The 22,638-nt window shown below is 41.8% G+C and overlaps 1 protein-coding gene across 1 annotated transcript in view; it reads left to right on the top strand.

Annotated features, from left to right (window-relative positions):
- Window positions 1-22,638, top strand: part of CABLES1 (Cdk5 and Abl enzyme substrate 1) — a 368,783-nt gene that overhangs the window by 182,064 nt on the left and 164,081 nt on the right. Inside the window, exon 4 of the mRNA XM_085605768.1 lies at window positions 19,300-19,377. Coding sequence (XP_085461894.1) covers window positions 19,300-19,377 — 78 coding nt within the window. The remainder of the gene's footprint in view (window positions 1-19,299; window positions 19,378-22,638) is intronic.

Here is a 22,638-nt window from a genome sequence, read left to right as displayed (position 1 = left end):
CAGCCATCAACAGCTAGTGATTAAGTGACTGAGGTAAGTGTCCCACCACTTTGAAACATTCTTTAAGTGTTAATCATGGGGAAGCGCACAGGGACACTGACACTGCGCCCTGCTACCACTAGCATCAGTAGCATGTTAGAAAGGGTTGTTGGCATTGTTTCTAGTGAAATAGAACTCGCAAAACGACATTTATCCCGGCGAAGCGAGGCATTACCGAAAGGTCCAACAGCAGGAGGGTCGCCAGTAGATTTAGCTACCCGATCCGCAGCCAGTAATATGTCTACAATTGCATCTAGCATTAAGACATCCCCAGGAACTAGTGCTAACAATATAGCCCTCTGTATTGGCAGCTGTAATGGTGCTGATATGCCTGAACTTCAGTCAAACATGGACACACGTGCGCCTGCTGCAGTTCCAGTGGCCAAGCGCAAAAGGAAGCCTGGGAAGCCCATCAGTTCTAAAAGAAAACAACCCATTCGTTCAGGCTCATCACGTACTGTCTTGTGCTCATGGATACAGTCAATTGTCCATATCCCCGAGGTGGCACAAATTAGTTCTATTAGTAAAGAGACTGATGCTGCATCCTTTATGTCAACACACAATGTCTCCGGGGACGCATTTTTTGATACTGTCCTTGCACGAATCAAAGAGTTGATAGACAAGAACTTCACCTCGCTTTGGGAACGTTTAGACCATTTGCATACCATAGTGAACAAAATGAGTGGAAAACATGAGACTATTCAGACTGTTGCTACCATAGGGGAGGGTTTGCCCTTATTAATTGATGCTGGGTCGAGTCCTGACCCAAGGATCCCTACCCTAACTCTGTCCAAAGGCTCTTCGCTTGATAACTCATGTGCAACATGTTGTACTTCCGCGGTTCCTCTATTTATTCACCAACATCCCGATTAAATTGACACGTCAATTCTTCAAGGAAGTGCAATCCTCGCTTCTTCGCTGATATGGGGAGGTAAACAGGCCAGAGTGAGCTGGGCTACACTGACGCTAGATTATGCTAAAGGCGGATTTAGTGCACCAGACTTATATCTTTACTATTTATGTGCGCAAGCGCAATACGCCTATCACTGGTTCAGGCCGCCCGCATATACTCCTCATATTGAGATGGAGAACGGAGATTCGCACCCGGTTCCGTTAGCGGGGTTTATCACACAAATCCACAGGGGCACACCCTGCACAGAAATTAACTCCGTAGACACGACTATAGGAGCATGGCAAGCACTAGGTAACATCACTAACAGACTTCCTATTCATGCATTGGCACTGCCCATAGCACACCACGCAGCCCTCTCGGTAACACGGGAAGAGTGCCCCATTAAGGCCCTGAGGGAAGTGGGTGTCGTGTACATGCGGGATATATACCCAGATGGACCCTTTCTCACGGAGGAACAGCTATCCTATATAACAAATCCCTCGCTATTGTTTAATTTTACCATCTACAGACTGCGGCACATGATTAGGGATCACTACCACACATATCCAGACGAACCACCAATACTACGAGCTCTGCAGATGCTGTTGATAGCGCCATCTCGACGTAAGTTGGTTACGAAACTATACAGGGAGGTAAGGGGAGAGCGGTTCCCCGCGCCGGACAGAAGCCTAGCTCGATGGAACCGAAGCTCAACTCCTCCACTACTAGACAAAAACTGGGAGCATGTTTGTAGATTGACCGGTTCCCTCACGCCTAACGGCAATCTGCGCATAATCCATTTCAAATACATCCACCAGATTTACCACACTCCTGCCAAGCTACATAGATATGGCCTCAGGAACACAATTAACTGTAAACGATTTGGCCATCCCGACGCTGACTTTCTACACCTTGCATGGGAGTGTAGACATGTACTGTTGTTTTGGGAGGGGGTATTGCAACAACTACAAGAGATGACGGGGACTGTCTTGCAATGTACACCTACAATTTGTTTACTATGTTTTGTACCACAGCTGAAGGGAGCGTTGGGAAAGTTTGTGTGAATTGCACTTTTGCTGGCCAAGCGGCGGGTGGCACTACATTGGGAAAGTGTTATAGCCCCGACCACCAAATCTTGGATCAAAGACATGGTGTATTGTAATGAGAAACTTGCATTGTACGCAGAAGAACTGCCCATGACATCTAGACCAAGGGATATGGGAACCGCTCAGGCAATACCTTCTTCTTCAAACTGCCAACACCCCACAGACCGAATAGTGAGATATTGTTGTAATAATCATTTCATTTGATACCAAGGTGTGTTACATTGGAGATAAGATGTCTGTCAGTACTGTACCATTCTATACTCGATTGATCACAGCATGGTTGTAAGTTTTGTAACTGTTAAACGGCTCTTTGAAGCAGGGACTAAGCATATTGTTCGAAAATATCAATAAACCGAATAAAAAAAAAAAAATAATAAAACCATGTGTAGCATGTAGCAAAGTTAAGGAATTATTTTTACCCAAGCTTAATGCTGAGCATGAAAATCGTCCCTCTTTTAAAAACGCACAAAATATACCTAGGACTGCCCAAAACTTGACCTCACTAGCCAGTCCGTATCAGTAATTAGCCTACCTGGGGAGATCTCAGTCAGGCAGTCTGAATAGTAGCTTACCTAACCCCAAGAGAGAGGGACACTATGAGTCTAATATGGAGGTTCTAGGACTGCTGCCAGAAGCAAGCCTCTATGTTTTAGTGCTGGCAGGGGTGCCAACCATTAGGAAAGAACAGGAGGAGACCTGGCATCAATTAAGCAACAAATGTGTGGACTGGCTATCCAAACATAGGAGGTTTATGGCGTCCGATATGAATAACATTATCATGGTAAGAAGAGTAGGGTGGGTGGGGGTGTCACCGAAGAAAATCGAAGGGGACTGCATAATGATTCATTTTTGCAGGCTGTCCATGGTTAGATCATTATTGAGGGCACAGGAAGACTTTATCTCCAACTCCACACATATTTATTAATTACCGTTGCATTATTTTTATAAACCGGTCCCTGGGCCCTTGTTAAATTATGCCCCCACCCATTCACGTACAAGAGGTTCCTCCCATTGTCTGATCTGTTGACTAACGCCACCTTTGTTAACCAATGAATCCACTTTCATACCGAACACTAATGTGCATCCCTCAGAGCCAACTGATAATGTTACGTTAAATAAAGCAACTAATGATTTCAATTTAAAAGTACTAAGTTGGAATGTCGCTAGCTTAGCTTCAAAAATGTCTGTACCAGATTGGCTAGATATAGTACAAGAACAGGACAGTCTTATGTTTCAGGAGACCTGGGCAACGCAAGATTTCTATATTGAAGGGTTTGAATGTTTTAACACTCTTGACCCTATTCCTAAGCTTGGTCGTCCATCTGCTGGCCTTTCAATTTGGGTCAATATTGCTGCTGGAGGTAGTGTTAAGGTTTTAGATACTAAAAATGATCAATTTCAAGCGTTAATATATAGAAGGTGTGTATCTATATGTTTAATTAATTTTTATAATAATGATTTTTATTCTGTACCTAACACAAATGTTGTTAATCTGTTAAATTTTATGTCAACCCTACAGCAACACAGTAGATCGGGTAATATTGTTGGTATCTGTTTGGGGGGGTGACTTTAACGTCAAAATTCTTAGGGATATCACCTCAATTACAGGACCTAGTACTAAGATGCATCGATGTAACAGGGGCATTGAATTACATGCTCATTTGCTTCGTCATAATCTGATCAATGTGATGGAAATTGCTGTGGTAACTAACAACAATGACCTCCCCGAACCGACATTTAGAAGAAGGGGTAGTGCCTCTACTATAGATTACGTTTTCATTCCCCTATCCTTGAGGATTGTTTAATGAAAGCCAAGGTTGTCCTGACTACTCATGTCGACCACGACCCTATTATAATAGAATTGAGAATTGCTACTAAGCCAATATACAATAACGAGTGTGGTGCCATGAATTTGACACCCTCTACAGATAACCTAAGATTGGTTTGACGAGGAGACAACTACATCGATCTCTTTTCTAAAATAATTAGGGACTACCTGAGACTCATTGATTCATGTTTGTCATTACATGATTTTAACCCCGAGGTAATTGATGCCTTCTCAAAATTATGCAAGGGTATTAAATTTATATTATCTAAATCAATCCCGGGAGTACAACATGGACCAAGATGGTTTCATGGCGAATTTTCATTATTCAATAGACAGCTTCGTAGGGCACTCTCAATAACCCCCAGAAACCCCCCCCCCCCCCCCTTGTTAAATCATTAAGTAAAAAGTATAAGGTAGCCTTCTCACAAAGGAAAGAAGAACTTGTGAATGAGCGCTGGGAATCACTTGCACAGGCTGCCATGCTAAATAATGGGAATGCTTTCTGGGCTGCGGTCAAAGACATGAGATCCCTAGGCCAAACATTGTCTTCGATAAGCTGCAATATAACTAGTGAGGCATGGGTAGCCCATTTTTCTACGATCTATTCAGTACCAACACAGATTGAGGCTTCTATAGAGCAGCAGGCCTCCCCAGGAATCTCAATATCCTTACAGGAAGTTGAAGATGCTATCAATCAAAGTTTGGGAAATAAGGCCCTTGTACCTGATGGGTTGCCCATTGATTTGATTAAGTTTAAACCTGAGTTTTGGGCGCCGCTTTTATTAAATGTTTTTAATAATTTAACTAATGCCCCACTCCCAAGTACTTGGTCAACAAGTACTATTGTACCAATCTTCAAAAAGGGCGACCGTTCCCAGCTTATTGTTACAGGCCGATCTCCCTGATAGACAATACCAGGAACATTTTAGGGAGGATTTTGTATTACAAGATAAAAACATGGGCAGAGGAAGATTGTATTTTACAACCGTGCCAATTGGAATTTAGAAGTAAAGTAGGTACTAGCGAACAATGCCTGAATCTTAATTTAATTATTGGGAAGTATACTATAGCCCAGCAATCACCCTTATATTTGGCTTTTATGGATCATACCTTGGCCATTGATTTTGTTCATCAGTCTCGTTTATGGTTTACCCTTTTTAGAATATGGTTTAGATGAGGTTTTAGTTCACTTTTTAGCTTATAAGGACCTGAGAGCTCGTGTGAGGATGAATAAGAGTGGGCAGGTTTCAAATGACATCAGAGTCGATAGAAGGGGTAAGGCAGGGGTGTGTCCTGGCTCCACTGCCTTTTATTTTATATATTAATGATTTACATAAATCTTTGTTCGTACTCACTAATGATGTCCCTAGAATTAATGGTAAACTAGTCCCCACCCTACTGTATGCCGACGATGCGGTCCTAATTGACCGAACACTCAATGCCTTACGTATTTTAGTGCGGGGTTTTGTGGATTTTATGGGTAGTTTAGATTTATTTACTAATTTTAAAAAATTGTTTATTTTGTGTTGTGGGCCGGAAAAGTATCTTTTAAAAACTTTCCCTGAAGACCATAAAAAATTACTATGCACTAGCACTTTTCCCTACTTGGGCCTAGTTTTTGCTGCCAATGGTTCTTGGGTTGACCATGTGGCATATAGCAGGAATACGTTTTCCAAAGATATTAATTCAATTCTTGGTTTACCGCAGCCCAAAAGGACAGGGATAATGTTAGCGGTCTTGAAAATGAGTAAAACGCAGTGCATTCCAACAGCGACATATGGCACGGAGGTATTGGGTTACACAAAGAGTAAAAATATCCAGCTCAAAGAAAATAGATTTTGTCGAAAAATCTTGGGAGTACCGATCTCCACATCACAATATATTTGCCATGCCGAATTAAAATTGCACTATGTAGGAGATTACATGAAGGCCCACATTGCGCTTTTTTGGCTCGCTATCTGGAAAAACCGTGCAGCGTCCCTCACCAGAGAGATAATAAGAGACTGTCTCAAGTGTGACAAGGGAAAAGAAATACCATGGCTTGCTGCAGTGAGGGAGAGCTTGAGTAGTATTAACCATGCACTGTTTTTCACAAATCCCACCGAAATTGATAGCATGAATAAAAAAGTCCTTCTGGGGGCCCTTTAGGATCATTATAGAACTTTAAGACACAAAAGGGAGGCCCAGATAACGTCTGTAGCAATTTATATGCCTATTGCGGATGTATCAAATATACCATCTAGTTGTCTTTTAAAATCAATAGGTCGTTGGGAGAGAGGACTCCTCTTTAGTTTAAGGGCTGGCACAGTTAAATTTTGATTGGGTTTCTCTATGGGGTACACTGCTAATTTAGATGCTCATGTGATGGTAGGAGTGGGCAAACAACACTCCACTTCTTATTTTTTTGTAAGTTTTACATGGAATACATAAAACAGTTTTTGATCCCATTGAAAAAAAAAAAAATCGCCTATTCAGTTAGGTGCATCCTACTAGGAAATTCTCAAGTTGAAAGATGGTGAATTAACTGTGCGTGTAGGCACTTTTCTAAAAATTGCAGTATGTGCCCACAACACAATGTGCACTTTATGAAGTTTGTTTTACTGAATTAATTTTATATATATTGTGGCCATGTTTTATATGAACATAATGGATATTGTCTATGGATTAGTTTGTAACCAGTTCATAATACCTTAAATGATTTATATTAAGAGGGCTTTTTATTGTTAACTATTTTTACTTCTCGTAACATGTTTGCTATGTACGACTTTACTTTATTGCTTTTATGACTAATAGATTTGTGTTCTGAATACCGATAAGATTGCTAAAAACAAAATATGGATAAATTCAGATAAACATTGGCACAGCTAAACCGCTAGAACAGTCCGAGAAGTAAATGTAGTTTGTGCAAAATAATATGAATGCAAGTGGAGCGAAAGAAGTGTGTAGTGTAAGCAACCCTCGCTCATTTGGTTCCGGCTTTATTAAAAGAGCAGATAATACATGTGTATTACAGATGTGGCAGTACTAAACATATTGCTTCATTTGCCCAATGTCCTGCCATTGGTAAGGAGTGCAGAAAATGTGGCGGTATTGGACACTGCGGCCCTGTGTGTAAAGATTTAGAAAAAATATATACTGCACCGCAAGGAAGAAAACTGTTGTGTGCTAATGAGGGCAAGAAGACACTCTTGTGAGAGCGGTAGAGTGGAAAAGAACAATAAAGGTATGGTCTTGACTATTAAGGATTTTGGTACATGTGATGAAGACTAGGAAATTAAATATCTGCCTTATTGTATTGTTATGAATTTGGGAATTGATTTACAACTGATTACAGATTCAGGTTCTCCATGTACTGCCCTCGCCAAGGATTATTTTCTGGGGAAGTTTGGAAATATATTGGACCTTGAGAAACTTAAAACATCTGAAATCATAGCAGAAAGTTTTGATGACTCCACTATTGACATCATTAGTTATGAGAGTGTTGTACTTTAGTTCAAAGGAAGGATAGCTCAAATAAAGTTGTATGTGGTGGTGAAGGGTGTGAGTTTTTAGGGTGGTGAGAATAATGAAAGCTGGGAATCATTTTAAACCCCAGGACTAAGGCATGTGTGTCACTTGTTACACAAGGATGTAATGAGAGTGAAGAGATTGAACAATTTCCTCATGTGCTTATTGACAAGTAGGAGAAATTAACAAATTATTCACATAAAATTAAGATAAAGGTAATTGCTGTACCAGTGAAACAGAAATTGAGAGGAGGGCTGATAAATGTGAGACAAGAGTTGAAGGAAATGGTGAATGATATGGTGAAAGATAGTATAATTGAGGAGACTGAATCTTCAATCAAGAGACTTGTAAAGCGTGACTACTCACCCGTAAGGGTCTCATGGCGCGCGGAGGCGGGGGAGGGGGGGGGGGGTTACTGCTGATCTGTCGCAGTTCCTGTGATTAAGTCCAAGAGGCAGGTATTGAGATCCTTCCTCAATTGGGGCAGTGACGGTGTTTGTTAGGTGGAGAGGCAGGGTGTTCCAGGTCTTTGCTGCGAGGTAGGAGAAGGCTCTTCCCCCGGCCTTGGTCTTGTGGATACGCCAGATGGGTGGAGCGGAGCTCTCTGGTGGGTGTGTGGAATGCGAGGCGGTGTTTGAGGTATGCAGGTGCAGTGTCATGTAGGGCTTTGTAGGCGTGAGTGAGGAGCTTTAAGGTGATTCTTTAGATGACTGGGAGCCAGTGGAGGCCTCTCAGGTGGCTGGTGATGTGGCTGTGGTGGGAGATATTGAGGATGAGTCAGGCGGAGGCATTCCGGATGCTTTGCAGTTTCTTGAGGAGTTTCTGGGTGATGCCGGTGTAGAATGAGTTGCCGTAGTCGAGTCTGCTGCTTATGAGTGCATGGGTGACCAATCTGCAGGCCACCAGGAGTCATCCCAGGCGGAGGGGGTGGAGCCCAGGATGAGGACTTTGGTCTTATCTGAGTTTAGCTTGAGGCAGCTGTCCTTCATCCAGGTGAATGGGTTTCTGCCATAGTTTTGGCATAAAAGGCAGACCAAATGATGAGACTGTGTGTAGTCCTGAGGTATTGAATGCAAATATCATAGTAGATTGTTATCCTCTGCCTAACATTGATGAATTAGTATGTATGTTGGAGGGGGCTAAAGTTTCTGGCCTCTACATTTACGGTCTGCCTATCATCAGATTGAATTAAATTAGGTTTCTAAACATTGACTGCTTTTCATACACCGCAGGGGCTGTACCAGTTTAAAAGAATGCCTTTTGGGTTGGCCTCTGCCGCATCGTTTTTTCAAAGGGCAATGTTCCACATATTCAAGGATGTTGATAGTTTTGTAAAATGCTTCGAGGATGATATCCTTATTGTTTGTTTTTTTAATGAACAATTACATTTGGCACATATTTGAGAAGTATGTAAAAGGTTAGAAAACATGGACTAACTTTGGAAGGAACTAAGAGCACATTGTTTTGGAATTCTGTAGAGTATTTAGGCGTTTGTCTGCAGATGTGGTACTGACTATGAAGTTGCTTGATGCTATTATCAAGACACCAGCACCAGACAACAAGGAAAAATTCCTCTCTCTCACTGGGTTGGTTGAGCGTTATAACAAATTTATTCGGGATTTTGTGAACAAAATGTAACCTCATAGAGAACTGATAAGGAGAAATGAGGAATTTGAATGGACCAATAGATAACAACAAGCGTTTCAACAAATTGAAATGGATAATGTGGAAGCTCCTCTGTTAAAGCCATTCTGCATGAACAAGGAATGTATCATCGCTGTTAATGCAAGTTTGTATGGTGTTGGAGGAGTATTATCACAAAAGCGTGGAAAGGAAGAGTAGAATGTAGCGTTTGCGTCAAGGACTATTACTGATACTCTGAGAAGGCATACAGTGATTGAGATAGAGTTGTTGCCATGTGTTTTGGTATATTGAACATTTTCATAACTACATTTTGGAAAAGTATATTCATGGTGAGAACAGATCTTAAGCCTCTGTTAACAGTAAAGAGAATTTTTGCTCGGATATGATATTACCTAAAATAAATGAAAAGAAAAGAGGTGCTTGGCAAAATAGCAACAAGCTGGTTTAATTAAACGTAGCAGCCGGGAGAGTCTCGACAGAGTGTGTCTGAGGAAAGTCTCACTTTATAGAAGTTTCGGCTGACAATATATACATCTCGATAGGTCCAATAAACTGATTCTGCATTCTTGAAAATTAACAAGTTTGGGCATCTGATAAGGACTTATGTGGCTCTCGACCTCTGAGAGAGCTAGAGTGTTGTCCAGTGTGTATGTTTCCAGATGTCCAGTGTGGGGAGCGTGTGATCACTGTGTGGTGTGCATGTCGTGTCCTGATTGGCTGAGTGTTCCTACCTACATGTGGCATCTAGCTTTGTGGTATTTTGGGTAACGTACACCTTTGGCCAGACGTGTTTTATTGAGGCCAGTTTCCCTGGACCTGTTTGAGGTGCAAATATCCATCTGTGGGATCGATCAGGGTTTTGCCTGGGTGCGCGTTTGACTCTGGGCTAAGTGAGACCCCCACCTGTGACCTGTCACCTGATAGGCGTGGGTTGGGGGTCCTAGGGTCTGTCTGACCTGTATCTCTGACTCCGGGTTGATGGGGAGGTCACTTTGGGTGAATCCAACTGCAATGATACGAGTTCATGAGAACTCCTGAAAGTAATATGCCAGTCATTGATATAATTTTTGTTGACATTCTCAACATCGTGCATGCAGTTGTCACAGCATACATCAACATTGTCTTTACTGATATTGACATAGTTATGCATGCCTAGATCATGACGTACATCGACATTGTTTCTACTGGTAACAACATTGTCATGCGTGACTGGATTATGGCAGACATTGACTTTTTTACTGCCGGTATTTACAGTGTTGTGCGGGCATAGATTATAGCATACTGTGACATTGCATTTAAGGGTATTGGCATTGTTGGGTGGGCACAGGTTACGGTATACGTTGACATTGCATTTTATGGTATTGCCGTTGTCGGGCCTACACATATTATGGTATTCAATGTTGTCTTATTTACCAATTCCAGCATAATGAAGGAGAAGATGCAGACATGATTGCCGCAGTAAAGGATTTTGTGTTTGATAAATGTGAAGAGATAACGGAAGAGAAGTGGATGGAGAGTCTCTGGAGGGCTCTGGTGTCCCTGGTTGCACCTCTTGCCATCATATGTCCTATGGTGAACAATTATTTTGGAGTTCCTTCTGCTCCTTTGTATCAATTCTTTCAGTTGGGCTCCAAGACGCTAAAATGTGAGGTCAGGGACAGGCTGGGTCTCTCTCCTGTTTGGTCTTTTGTGTTTGTCCATTATAATAATAATAATCCACATTTGTAAAGCGCGAACAATCACCCGTAAGGGTCTCTAGGTGCTGGGGGCCGTCGGGAAGATTAAGCAAGCTATTGCACAGAGTCACGTGGTGCTGGGTTAATCTGCCGCCGGCGCCAGGGATCGAACTGTGATCCCCAGATTCCGGAGTCAGTCGCCCTGGCCGCGGCGCCACACCTCTTCACGAGGCACTTACACTGCCATACAAACCCTGAAATTTTTCCTATGAAGGGCTGTTATTTTTAACTGATACAAAGGATAGAAAAAGGTAGTGGGGACTGTTTATATTAAAGAAAGCTGTCCCTCCAGCTGTGAAGTTGAGTATTTGTTCTATACACCCATATCCCGTGCAAGACTCTCAAACAGTATAAGGTAATTGGCCCTGTCCAGATCATCGTGTCTCAAGGATAGGTAGATCCCTAGATATTTAATAGCTTTTTTGGGACGTGGGACATTTAGTCTCTCCTTCTTCTGTCCTAACAGTGTCAGTTTGAGAAATTCAATTATTTTCCACGTTTAGCATGAGGCCCAAAATTGACAAGTATTCCTGTAGTGTTTAAAGCAGAGCTTCCAGGGGTGCCTCTAGGTCTTCCATTGAAACCAAGATGATTGTCCATGAGCATGGAGAGCTTATACCAGGAGACTCTGACCTTTTCTGTAATAAGAGTCGGGTCGGACCGGCCTATAAGGCAATCAGCCAGTGCCCAATGGGCTGGTCTCACAGATCAATATGTGGGCCAGTTTTTTAGTAGTTTGTGGCCTGTTTTATGGCCAGGTGGGACGATTTTTACTATAGATTTTTCTGATATTAAAACAAACACTGCCTGCAAACACAAATGCATGTTTCCCCCATACCTTGCAAAATGCTCATACAGAGTGTCTTTACAAGTTCAGAACTGGCCTAATTTGGACATGTGGGCCATTTTTTCTTTAGCGATCTGGCTCGCTAATGTGGGCCATTTTTATTTCGGTGCCTGGGCCAACTTTTTTGTCCCAGCCCGACACGGAAAATCATCACAAGCTACTAATGTCAGTGTTATAGTAGTGACAGCATCATACAAGATGACATTAGTAGCCACACATGCAAGGCTATCAGCAGTGATCACCTCCGTGCATCAAGAAGGGTTGCCAGCAGTCAAGTAGACAAGGCTTCGTCTCCACAAGGCCACATGATTTATCACCTAAAGATCAGCTTTAAGTATTTAAGTATACCATAGCTTGTATTGTAAAGTGCATATTCAACTTAAAGAGTATCTTGGAGATGAAAAATGATGTTTATTGTTACCGAAGTCAATGATTGGAATTGTTGAACTGGAAATTAAATTGGAAATTCAACCATTTGTCTCCAAACATCAGCTTTTGAGTCCTGAAAATACACAAATTTTCATCTTGAATACACAATTTAAAATGTCATTATACATTTATTAATTCAACCAAGCAAACACTTATAATTTAGTAGGCTCCTTGACACAGGAGAGCTACTTACCAGTTGCTGAAGAGCTACCGGTGGCCCCTGAGCTACTCATTGGAGAAGTCTGGCTTATACCATTCCCTCCACTCCAGTTTCCCTTATGATGTTGTTCTCCAGTATAAGCTGTGTCAGATGTTCCACAGGTTTGGTAAACAAGGTAGCAATATCTGACACCATTGTCAAATTCAACAGTTTATTTCAGAGGTGAACCCCCCTTAAAAAAATAGACAATTTAGTCCAAGACATAAATTAAAATCTGCAAGAAGTCAATGTTTCAGATAAAAAAGGGCAGTATGAATACAAAAAATGGAAATAAAAACTAAAAAACGACAAAAGCGTCATAATATAAGACAAAAAAAATCCACCATGTAAATTCTTCTCTCTGCTCTAAAAAGCAATGTACACAATTTTAAAACCCCAAAGACAAGATACTGTTACATTAAGTACACCACTAAGTTCTAACCTACAGTGCCAACCCTGCCGTTTTCCTAATCAACCAGACCCCATATAAAAACATACTCACAGAAACAGGAAAAGAGGGGGGGAAGTGTAAGATTGGAGAACTCTCAAGGCACGATCATAATGCTGAAAGCCCAAAGAGTGGCAAAGAGGGAGAATCTACTTATTTGATGGTATGATGTATGCTGGGCAGAAGAATAATATGTGCATGTGACACCCTTGCCTTTTTTCCCTCTGTAAGTGTAATTTTTTCAGGAGGGAAACCATTTACCAATATTCAGATCGTAGGGGATTTGCAGAAAAGTCAAATAAATAGCAAACCGATATTAGCCCAGATTTTCACTGCATAGTTGTAAATGAATGTATAAATGAATTATAGCCTAGCCTTAATAGATTGTATTTCAGTGTGCTAGGACAACTGTCTTTCTCTGTTTATCTGTAAGCACTAGTTTTTCCAATTCAAGAACTAAGGTGCAATGATTGTTACTTATCTAATATATAGTTATAGGGCTGTGACAGAACCAGTTTGAATTGAGTCATGTAATTTGGATTACTAGTTTACAAATGTATTGTGTGTGTGCCAGAGAATCCTAGAGAGCGGCAACATCGTGAGAACAATCCAATTTACTAGTTGGCCCATTTCTAGACAGCTGACAGGAAATACAATATTAAGAAAAGCCTAAGGTAGTGCATATGCACACCACTTTAGAACCTGTAAAAGGAATGGAACCATAATTGGAAAAGGACTGTCTTAGAGGAAAAGTTGATCCAGATTTAGTGTGTGTGCAGGCTTCAGGTGTACAGAACACAATACATTATTAGATGAAAGTGTATTGATGGTAAACAAAGGGTTGAAAAGGGAAATGTTCTTGTAGTCACACTTTTTATTGATAGTAATTTGTTTAAAGATGATTTGATGAATCCACAACTGGTGCCGCAGCAATGGAGAAGGTGGATGTATTAATCTAGAAAAAAATCTTACCTAGTCTTGAGAACCTTTCAATTCTTACATTGTATCCTGGTGTCGGGTGCAAAAACAACACATTGAGGTAGATTACGATGCCGTCCGGATAATCTTGTGACCGAATCGGTTTCGGAATCGTTTCTGACCGACTTGGGTTCTGAGAGTCCGACCGACCTATTACAATGCTTCCGTACATCCTTCGGTTAGACTTGCATTGACTTCAAAGGGAGCCTGTGTTTGGAACAAGAACACAGGCTCCCATTGCAAAAAGGGGTGGTTTGGGAAAAACATGAATCCTGTGACGGGCACTCCATGGTGCCTGCCACTCTGTGCATGGTTGGTAAGAGGGGTCCCTTGGGTACCCCCACGGTCCCCCACTGGAGGCCTGCGAGTGAAGGAGGGCCTGGTACGGGCCCCCAAAGTCTGATTCCGACAGCCGTTTTGTGTCGGGCAGATCGGAACGGCTGTCCGAATCGGTCATCGTAATCGCTCATTCGTAAACCTTGTCCATAGAGCTGTACGATTTGGCTCTGAACGACTCGGGCTGTCCGAATGCCGTTTGGAACAGATTCGGACAGCCTAAACAGTTTCCTTGCATTGTTATCGGTCGTCCGGAAAGGTGTCGGATTCGGTCGGAAACCTAGGATCTGAATCAAATTCTCCGAATCCTGTTCGGAGCCTTTCCGGACGGCATCGTAATCGACCCCTTCGTGTTGTTTTACCACCTCTATCATGTATGTCTCTCAAAAGTCTAACCTCTTGTGCTCCAAACCGAATTAGTTGAGTTACTTGACCTAGCCAACCTGAAACCGTTGGTCTGAGTCCCCGCTCGCTGGGAGAGAGAGAGAACGGAAAAGAGAGAGAGCGAGAGAGACTTGATTTAGGGCCTAATTTAGAGCTTGGCGGACAGTGTTACTCTGTCACAAGCATGATGGATATCACATTCGCCACATTACAAGTGTGTTATATCTTAAGGCACTTGGATTGCGTGGACTGGGTATCTGTCGCTTTTTTGCACCGGAGTAAACTGTCCAGCGAACTCTAAATCAGGCCCTTAATCTCGAGTCTTCATTTTCTGATACTCGAACATAATACTAGTTGACAAAAATGTGGGCTTCTATTACAACTCTGAATACTGGGCAGCTCCCCTAAACTTTCCGTTCTCTTCAATTTAGAACATGCAACCTTGCACAAGGTGCTATAGGATAAATTTGGACCGTGAGATAACACTAAAAATACACTAGTGACGAGTTTAATTGGTGAAAAATTTGGAATATTCGAACTGTGTCTCACAGCATATTCTGTATAAATTTTTTCCATTATGCCTGTTTTGCTACAAATCTGAGCCCCGCCAATGTATTGAGGGGTTCCACTGCCTTGACAAGCTGAAATAACACCACTATGTGTAATAGAAACATCAGACAAGCCACTAAAAAAAAATTACATTTGTGGCAGGCAGGAATGTTGTGGCCTATCAAATTGGCCTTTTATCCAGCATACATAACTGGAAGAACTCTGATCCTTGATGAGTAAAGAGTGCTGTCCAGACTGAGGTTACCCCATTGTCCTAATTCTCTTAAACAGCTTCCACTCTTCGCTATAAAGAACCTTACCGCCCTATGTGGCAGTCTAGGCGATGTGACCACAGTTTAGCTCAGTGGTACTGCCCAATTTCGCTTTTTCATCCTGCAAATTCCCCAAAGAATTGCCTCCCTTGCAACTCTGTCATTGTGTTTGTTAGACGCCTCCAGGCGAGTACTGGTACTGTAGAGCAGTGTTTCTTAACATGGAGTCCATGGACCCCCTACTCAGCGGGTATGCAACTGTTTAGAAAATTAATAGTATTCGCAAATTAATAAAGTATAAACACACAAAAAAGCAAAATTTAAAATTGAGCAGCACAAATACAGCACTGGCATTCACCAACAAAAAGAGAGCAAAAAAGGCAAGGTGATATGCTGAAGTCTAGCCTATCACTTGGTCTTTTAGAAGTAAAACTACATTTAGAAAAGCTCTAAGCTTCCTATTGCTGGAGCAAGAATCTATTCACAAATTTAAAGTATCATATTTTATCATCAAACAGGCTAATTCTCGCTCTGTTAATCGGCCTCTGGTCGTTTGGATCTTTGCTATTGTTTTAGAGAAGAAGAAAGCAATGCATCGTATAAATTATAATCACAATCATTAGTTTCATTTTAGTCAATAAAGAGAGTTGGTATGAGTTTAAATGATTTTATTAATCAACATCTTTTTAGTAGATCATCTCTATTGCAAATCATAAGATAAATTCAGATTAATCTCAATAGTCAATATATAACAGAAATATAAAATCAATATTAGTTAATCAAATCATATCATGAATGCCTTAAAAGCGTTTACCACAAAAGAAAGAATCCCTATTCTAATATTCGCGTGAAAATTTAGTTAGTCAGAACCCATAAACAGTTCTGGTCAGAGAGAGTGAGGAAAACACTAAGCCAGCATTTAAGTCCGCTCAAAAAAGATCAAAATATCAAAGCAGAATTTACCATAAAAAGAGGTTTGAGAAACTCAGTAGTCTCAAGCATGACAACATAAAGACTGGGTCTGTAAAATGTCCGGGACAGAGTGGGGCAAAAGGAATGGATAAAAGGTGTGGGCAAAACTGAGTGGTGGTAACCTACTCTAGGAACATGCACTATTATAGACATCACATTTTGCGAAGTTTCGCAACATGTTGCTCTCCTAGTCTACCATCAGCCAATCAGCGTCTAATACTCTCCTGGGAATATGACTCCTCGTCTTCTCACACAAATACAATAGTCCATAGACAGCAATGTTATGTTTGCAACATAATTATCACAATAATGGGCTCAATAACGATGTCGGTCGGAGTTGCTTCCGACCGACACCGTCGCAGTCTCGGGACCGACTGACCTCTGGTTGGCGCTCTTGACACCGCAATCGCAATGCGACTGGAATGTGCCCATCGAAATCCAGCCGGAATGACCGGCTGATTTCAGTTTTGACCGCCTGCATTGTAATGCCGTGGTCAGAACTGAAACCGCAATGAGGCTTGGAAAGCCTCCGACCTACGACCAGAGGCTTTCCGAGCTTCATCGTAATAAGACCCTATGTGTTCACATGTTGTTTGTCTCATTCAGGCCTATTTTCCCCACATATACACTACATCTTTAACCTTCTTATATCAGGCTTGATAGACAATAGTCTATGTAGAAGTCGAAACATCTGTATTTAATGAAAAATAAAACATTTTGCAGAATCACCATTGATGGTGAAAAACAAGTATATTATGAAATTCACATTTTAAACTCTGCATTTCAATGTATGAACTCTTCCTACCCCATTAAATTTTAAAAAATGAATCATGTGTCAACAGTGGTCTTTTGTGAATATAGAAACATTTCGCGTAAATACTTGAAACCATATAAGTAATTTATTATTTATTTTTAAAAAAACAAGGCTCATGGAAGGGTCAGGAATCAAACTTTTTTGCCAATTTAGCATTTTCTATTCAAGCAGGTCTGTTTTTTCAAGCAGAATTGCTTTAGTCATTTGAGGCCTAGTATGAGTAAATAGAATAGCTTACAGGTTTATGCATTTTCAATGCGCCATTTTCATCAAAGCTTGCCCGTTAATTCTACACATTTAGTTGTAACGTGTTTTTCGTGTTAATTTTAAAATCTCTCCCTCGCTATTAAAATAAACATTTTGAATTTTGCCTTTTTTTTTGTTTGGGAATTAAAAAAAATATTACATAATTTGTGTGATGTAATGTTGTTTCTGTATTAGTGCAGACATTGCCTAGGTAAGGGTACCGACTTCCATTGGTGATTTATTGGGGTCCACAGAAGTCAAAAGATTAACAACTTGCTGTTAAGCGTTGATGACTTTTATGCTCACAATACCTAAATCCATCTCATGATGCTTTTTTTTCACTGTTATTGTTCATCACACTGTGATAAGAATGTATTGGAGCAGTGTTGTCCCCTGCCAAAGGACCGGATTCATGGCTCATTTTCAGGATAGCCGTTGACTATGTTCCACCTAGATTCACTGTATGCATCTTTTGTGGATATCCTGAAGACCTGGATCTGAGATTACCCTAAACTCCACAATCTCTACCCTTAATTATAAATACACATTGAGCAGCCATGTATTACAGACCCAAAGGGTTTATCCAAAAGTAGCTGAAGGACACAACTCTTGTGCCCCTATTTGGTGCAATTGTGTTCCCGTAGACAAAGTTATGTCAAGAGAGTTCTCTTTGACATTCACTCTGAATTAAAGTCCTTTTACATATCCTCTGACAGAAGATTAATACAGCTACTCTTCATCAGGAGCTGGATAGTTGGTAGTAACTTGCTAAGTGCAGTTGTCTCTCAAAAATACACATCAAGATGAGTACGATGATTGCTTAAAAAAAAAATTGTTGCTTACCTGGTGGATATCATTTTCATTTCCAGAGACATGACTGACGGATACGAAGCAGCTTTAAGATCAGCTGCTTAAGGTATAGATACATTTATTTTGGAACATCATTTCATTACCTGTCTTGCATAAGGAACCTAAATCCCCGCACAATGTTATTTAAGTGGCGTATGGTTTTCCTGGCTACGTGCAAATATTTGTTTTCATGCAGTGGTTTATAATCTTGGGAGAAAACTCCATACTGGATTGGAGGCTAAAGTGTGGGGAAACAACATGGCGGGATGCAGCATGGCTGGATGCAACATGGCTGGATGCAACATGGCTGGGGTGTGGGGAAGGCAACATGGCATGGAAGGGAGGGAGGGTGGTGGGAAGCAGCACTGACGAGGGGGAGGGTTGGGTAGGAGACGGAATACACATGAGATAGAGGGTGGGGGTGCAACATGGAGGGGCAGGGTGGGGAGTAGAAGCAACGAGCCATAGAAAAATGTAGAGTGGATGGGGGAGAAGCACAAAGGTGAGCAAGCAACCGGGAGGAGGAGGAGGAGGATGTGTGTTAGGCGAAGCAACAGTCGAGAGAGGAGGGCAGGGATGGTGGGAAGAAGCAATGGGTGAGTGCAGATTATGGAAGGGGGTATCATACGATGGGGAGAGATGGTGAAAATGTGCTTTCTTATGGAGTGCTTGCACAAAAAGAAAAAAGTAGTTCCATGAAAGCAAATAATAAAATAGGCAATCAAACACATTGTAAACAGGCAGTGTTCCCTGGGAAGGACAAACACAAGATTGACAGACACAAATAAAATAAGCAGGAAAAGAAGAGTGACAGTAAATAAAGCCAACCAGTGTTAAGAAGTGGGTGGGCTCCAAATCCCTACATGTTCTTTGGTAGCCCACAGAATGTCCTGAAACATACAGCGTAGGCACAACCTAATAAGGTGACATGCCTATGCTGGGTTGTGATTTATTGCGTTGAGTGTATAATTTTACTGATGCCCTCTTTGCAGTCTATAAATTTGACATTCTCATTTTTTTTACCAGCAAGACTATAGTAGTAGTAATTAGTCGGGGTCTACGCACTGCTCATTTTGTACCTTACCCTAGCCATAACAGTTAACCGATTAAAAACTTTGCCGGAAAATAACGTCGTTTGCAGATTTGATATGGTTAAATTGTGTAGTATGCTTTTATTTCCATTTCACTTTTATGAGATTTTCTTTTGTAATTTGTATTTTTTAGAATAGTCCTCATCAGCGGCAGAAGGTCCTTCTGTAGCATATTTTCAGTGCTGCCTTATCAAGACTGTGCCCATGTCGGGTATGTATATGTTTTCATCAACATACATTCAGCCATGTACCATGAACATATGTTTGTAGAATACGTTTGGGTGCAGGAATGTGCACTTAGCCTAGAAATCATTTATGTGTTTGCCACATTATGAAGTTCCTTATCCCAAGTTAGATGTGATATTTTAGACAACTTCCTTCTGGTCATAACATAAATTATTAGACACTGATTCAGTGCAGAAGTGTTGAATGAAAATATATGAAAACTTAAATACTCAATAGAGTGAATAGTGAAAGTAGTTTTTTAGATATGTTTTGAAGAACGTTTGTGCAATCTGAAATTGCTTATTCAGCCGCACTACAGCAGTTCAGTTAAATTAAGCAGGTGATCCTCACAATTTGCCAACAATTATGGTATTCCACTCAGTGGCAGAGCACGGGGGCGGGAGGTGCGGTTTGCCCAGGGCGGCACGAGTTTTGGGGCAGACCCCCCTCCCCACACTCTTACCCGTGGCCGTGCGGGGCAGCCGCCTCGGGAATCGCCAGCACACCCACTCCCACCTCCGCTCTCACATGCAGCCGCCGGGTGGCAAACTGAGGGACCGCCACGGGCGGCAGAGCGTCTAGCTACGCCACTGCTCCCACTCCCCATTTTCCTGATTGCGGTTCACATATACTAGTGAGAATTAATATCGTGTAAATTTGTTTTCATTATTTAGGTTTTGAAAGTCTTACAGTTCTACGTTTTCCTTCATAACATCTTTATTCAAATCTCATGCAACGAACAGAGCTATTACAATGATCTATAAAGAGACACAAGCATTCATACACTCGTATTGGGCACGCGTTTCAGTCAGTGCTTGTTATGCATGTATTTATGTGGTATTTGTATAATAAGAACCTAGCCAAAATACAGCGAGGCCCTGTATGGGATCAAAGGCAAAGATGCAGTGAATGAGTGATAGGAGGGATCTTTGGGTTTTGAGAGTGAAAATGGAGTATTATTTAGTAATGATGTAGTGTTCTTTATTGAGGCATGATGCTCTACTAAACGGATCTGGGTTGGAGTGGTCCTGATGGATACGGGGATGGTGTCCTTGATCCTCGGTGTATAGATAGAAAAGACCGGCTGCCTTGTTTTTGGTTTTGTATACTCCGTAGTCTCCAGTCTAATGGTGCCCCTGATTCAGGTGTGGCGAGAGCCAGCAGTGATGGTGAGCTTGTCTGAAAGATAGAATGCACTAAAGTGATGGATGAAATGTTTGAATTAATTTCCGACACTGGTAATTAGTTGTGCTGCATGCCAGTCTTTTGTTTGTTTGCCCACCAAGCCCTTCAGATTAGACCTAGTCACATACACATCTACTTTGGTAGGCCAACCAGGTCCTTTTGGCCTCCTCTGAACCAGAACACAAGCAACCCAAGACCAGTTTCTGCCCATCTGCAGGATAGGCAGGTGAAGGGTTAATGATGGCTGTCTGTGTAAGTGATACATCTGCTTTTGAAGATGGTCTAGGTCTGCAAGGGGAGCCAATGGAGTTCCATCAATATAGGGGTGATGTGATCATATTTCTTCCCGCCATATATGAGACATGCTGCGGCTGGTATGGTGCCCTAACCAGGGCAAATGTGGATTTGGAAGGCCACAGAGCAGGACGTTACCACCATCCAGATGCAAGAATACAAGGACTTGGACCCCAACTCTAAAGTCACTGTCTGGATGTAACAGTTTCACTTTCTTTAAAAGAGAAATCGTTGTGTTTTTTGGCAAACTTTTCCTTGAGGGTGAGGTTGGTGTCTAGGCTTAATCCAAGTGACCTGGCATTTGGTGAAGGTTTAGGATCAAAGTTGTCAAGATTCATGTAACTGGGCCAGTTTTGTTCAATCTCTTGCTTGTTATGCTTGGCAAATAACAGGACTGCTGTCTTAACCATATCTTAAACTTCAGGCAGGCTCTGGACTTCCAGGTCTGGATGAAGTGCAGTCAGTGTTTGGGGTGTGAGATGTCTGGAGCGGAGGAGACTTTTAAGTAGGGTTGTGTATCATCAGAACGCTGGTGAATTTTGATTCTGTTACCTGTGGGTAGAGCCCCCAGGAGCTCCATGTAGATGTTGAAGATGACTGAGAGACAGGACGGTACCCAGGTGGACTCTGCAAATGATAGGGATCTTTTAGGGCCTGGAGGTGCCCATGTGAGCGAACTGGCATTGGTTGGAAAAGTAGGAGAAAAACCAGTGAGAAACATTGAGCTGAATCCCATTCAAGATTTCAGTGTGTTGACGATTGTAGGATGGTAGACTGTGCTGATGGCATCTCTGTTTAATCACCGGGGCATCGTCTGCAATCTTTAAGGTAGCAGTCTCCGTGCTGCAGCGTGATCTGAAGCTAGATTGGTAGTCCTAAAGGACACAGTTAGCACTGGTATGATCTTGGAGTCAAGCATAGCCTGCACTTTTTTTTTTATTGAATAAAAGCATGTAAACAATCAAAGCACAGTATTGCTCAGATGATCTATAAAGCACAGTTTGATTACACAACAAAAGCTCATTGTACAGTACAATATAATTGTCACCTGGAATCACGTACTATCCAACTTCAGCAACATCTATGCCCTATGGTGGGTCATATATATCCCCCCGAAATGTGTTTCAAGACCCCCAGATGTGTTACCATTTCTTCGGGCACCCCCTGGAGACATAGATAGGAACCTCCGTCACCAGACACCGGTCCATGTCCCTGGCCCAATCGGCAATACTAGGTGGGTTCGGGGCCCTCCACAGCCACGCGATATTCCGCTTTGCCACCATGAAGCCCAAAGTAACCCAAATTCTCACTTTAGCGCCGAGGTTCAGTAAAATCAATTTGATGTTGGCATAGCCTGCATTTTCAGTGATCTCGCCAATGAAGGGTAGGTGAGCGATGGAATGGCAATGGATGCGGTCGTCAGGGTCTAGTGTGGGTGTTGTTAGGACTGGAAAGATCTGACCTCTTTAAAGCTTTTGGGAAGGTGCCCTGAGTGAGGGACATATTTAGAGAGCATTGATGAAGGATGTAAGGAAACAAATCATCTTCTAAGAAAGACACATTGAGAGAGTGGAGTATGTAGGTGAGATCTACAAAAGGCATTCGTAACTATATATAGATTCAAGTCTTGTTATCTCATTCTGACACACTATTGCTTCTCTGCCTCTGCCCATGGCATTAATAGGCCATAAATCTAAACTCATTGGTAAGTGACTGAATCAAAATTTTAGGGTATTCAAAGAAACAGAACACAGTTTCTCTGCAATAG

Source organism: Triturus cristatus, chromosome 5_1, assembly GCF_964204655.1.
Source record: "Triturus cristatus chromosome 5_1, aTriCri1.1, whole genome shotgun sequence".
NCBI classification, from domain to species: domain Eukaryota; kingdom Metazoa; phylum Chordata; class Amphibia; order Caudata; family Salamandridae; genus Triturus; species Triturus cristatus.
The sequence above is the reverse complement of the archived record's forward strand: the minus strand, read 5'-3'. Positions and strand labels throughout refer to the sequence as shown.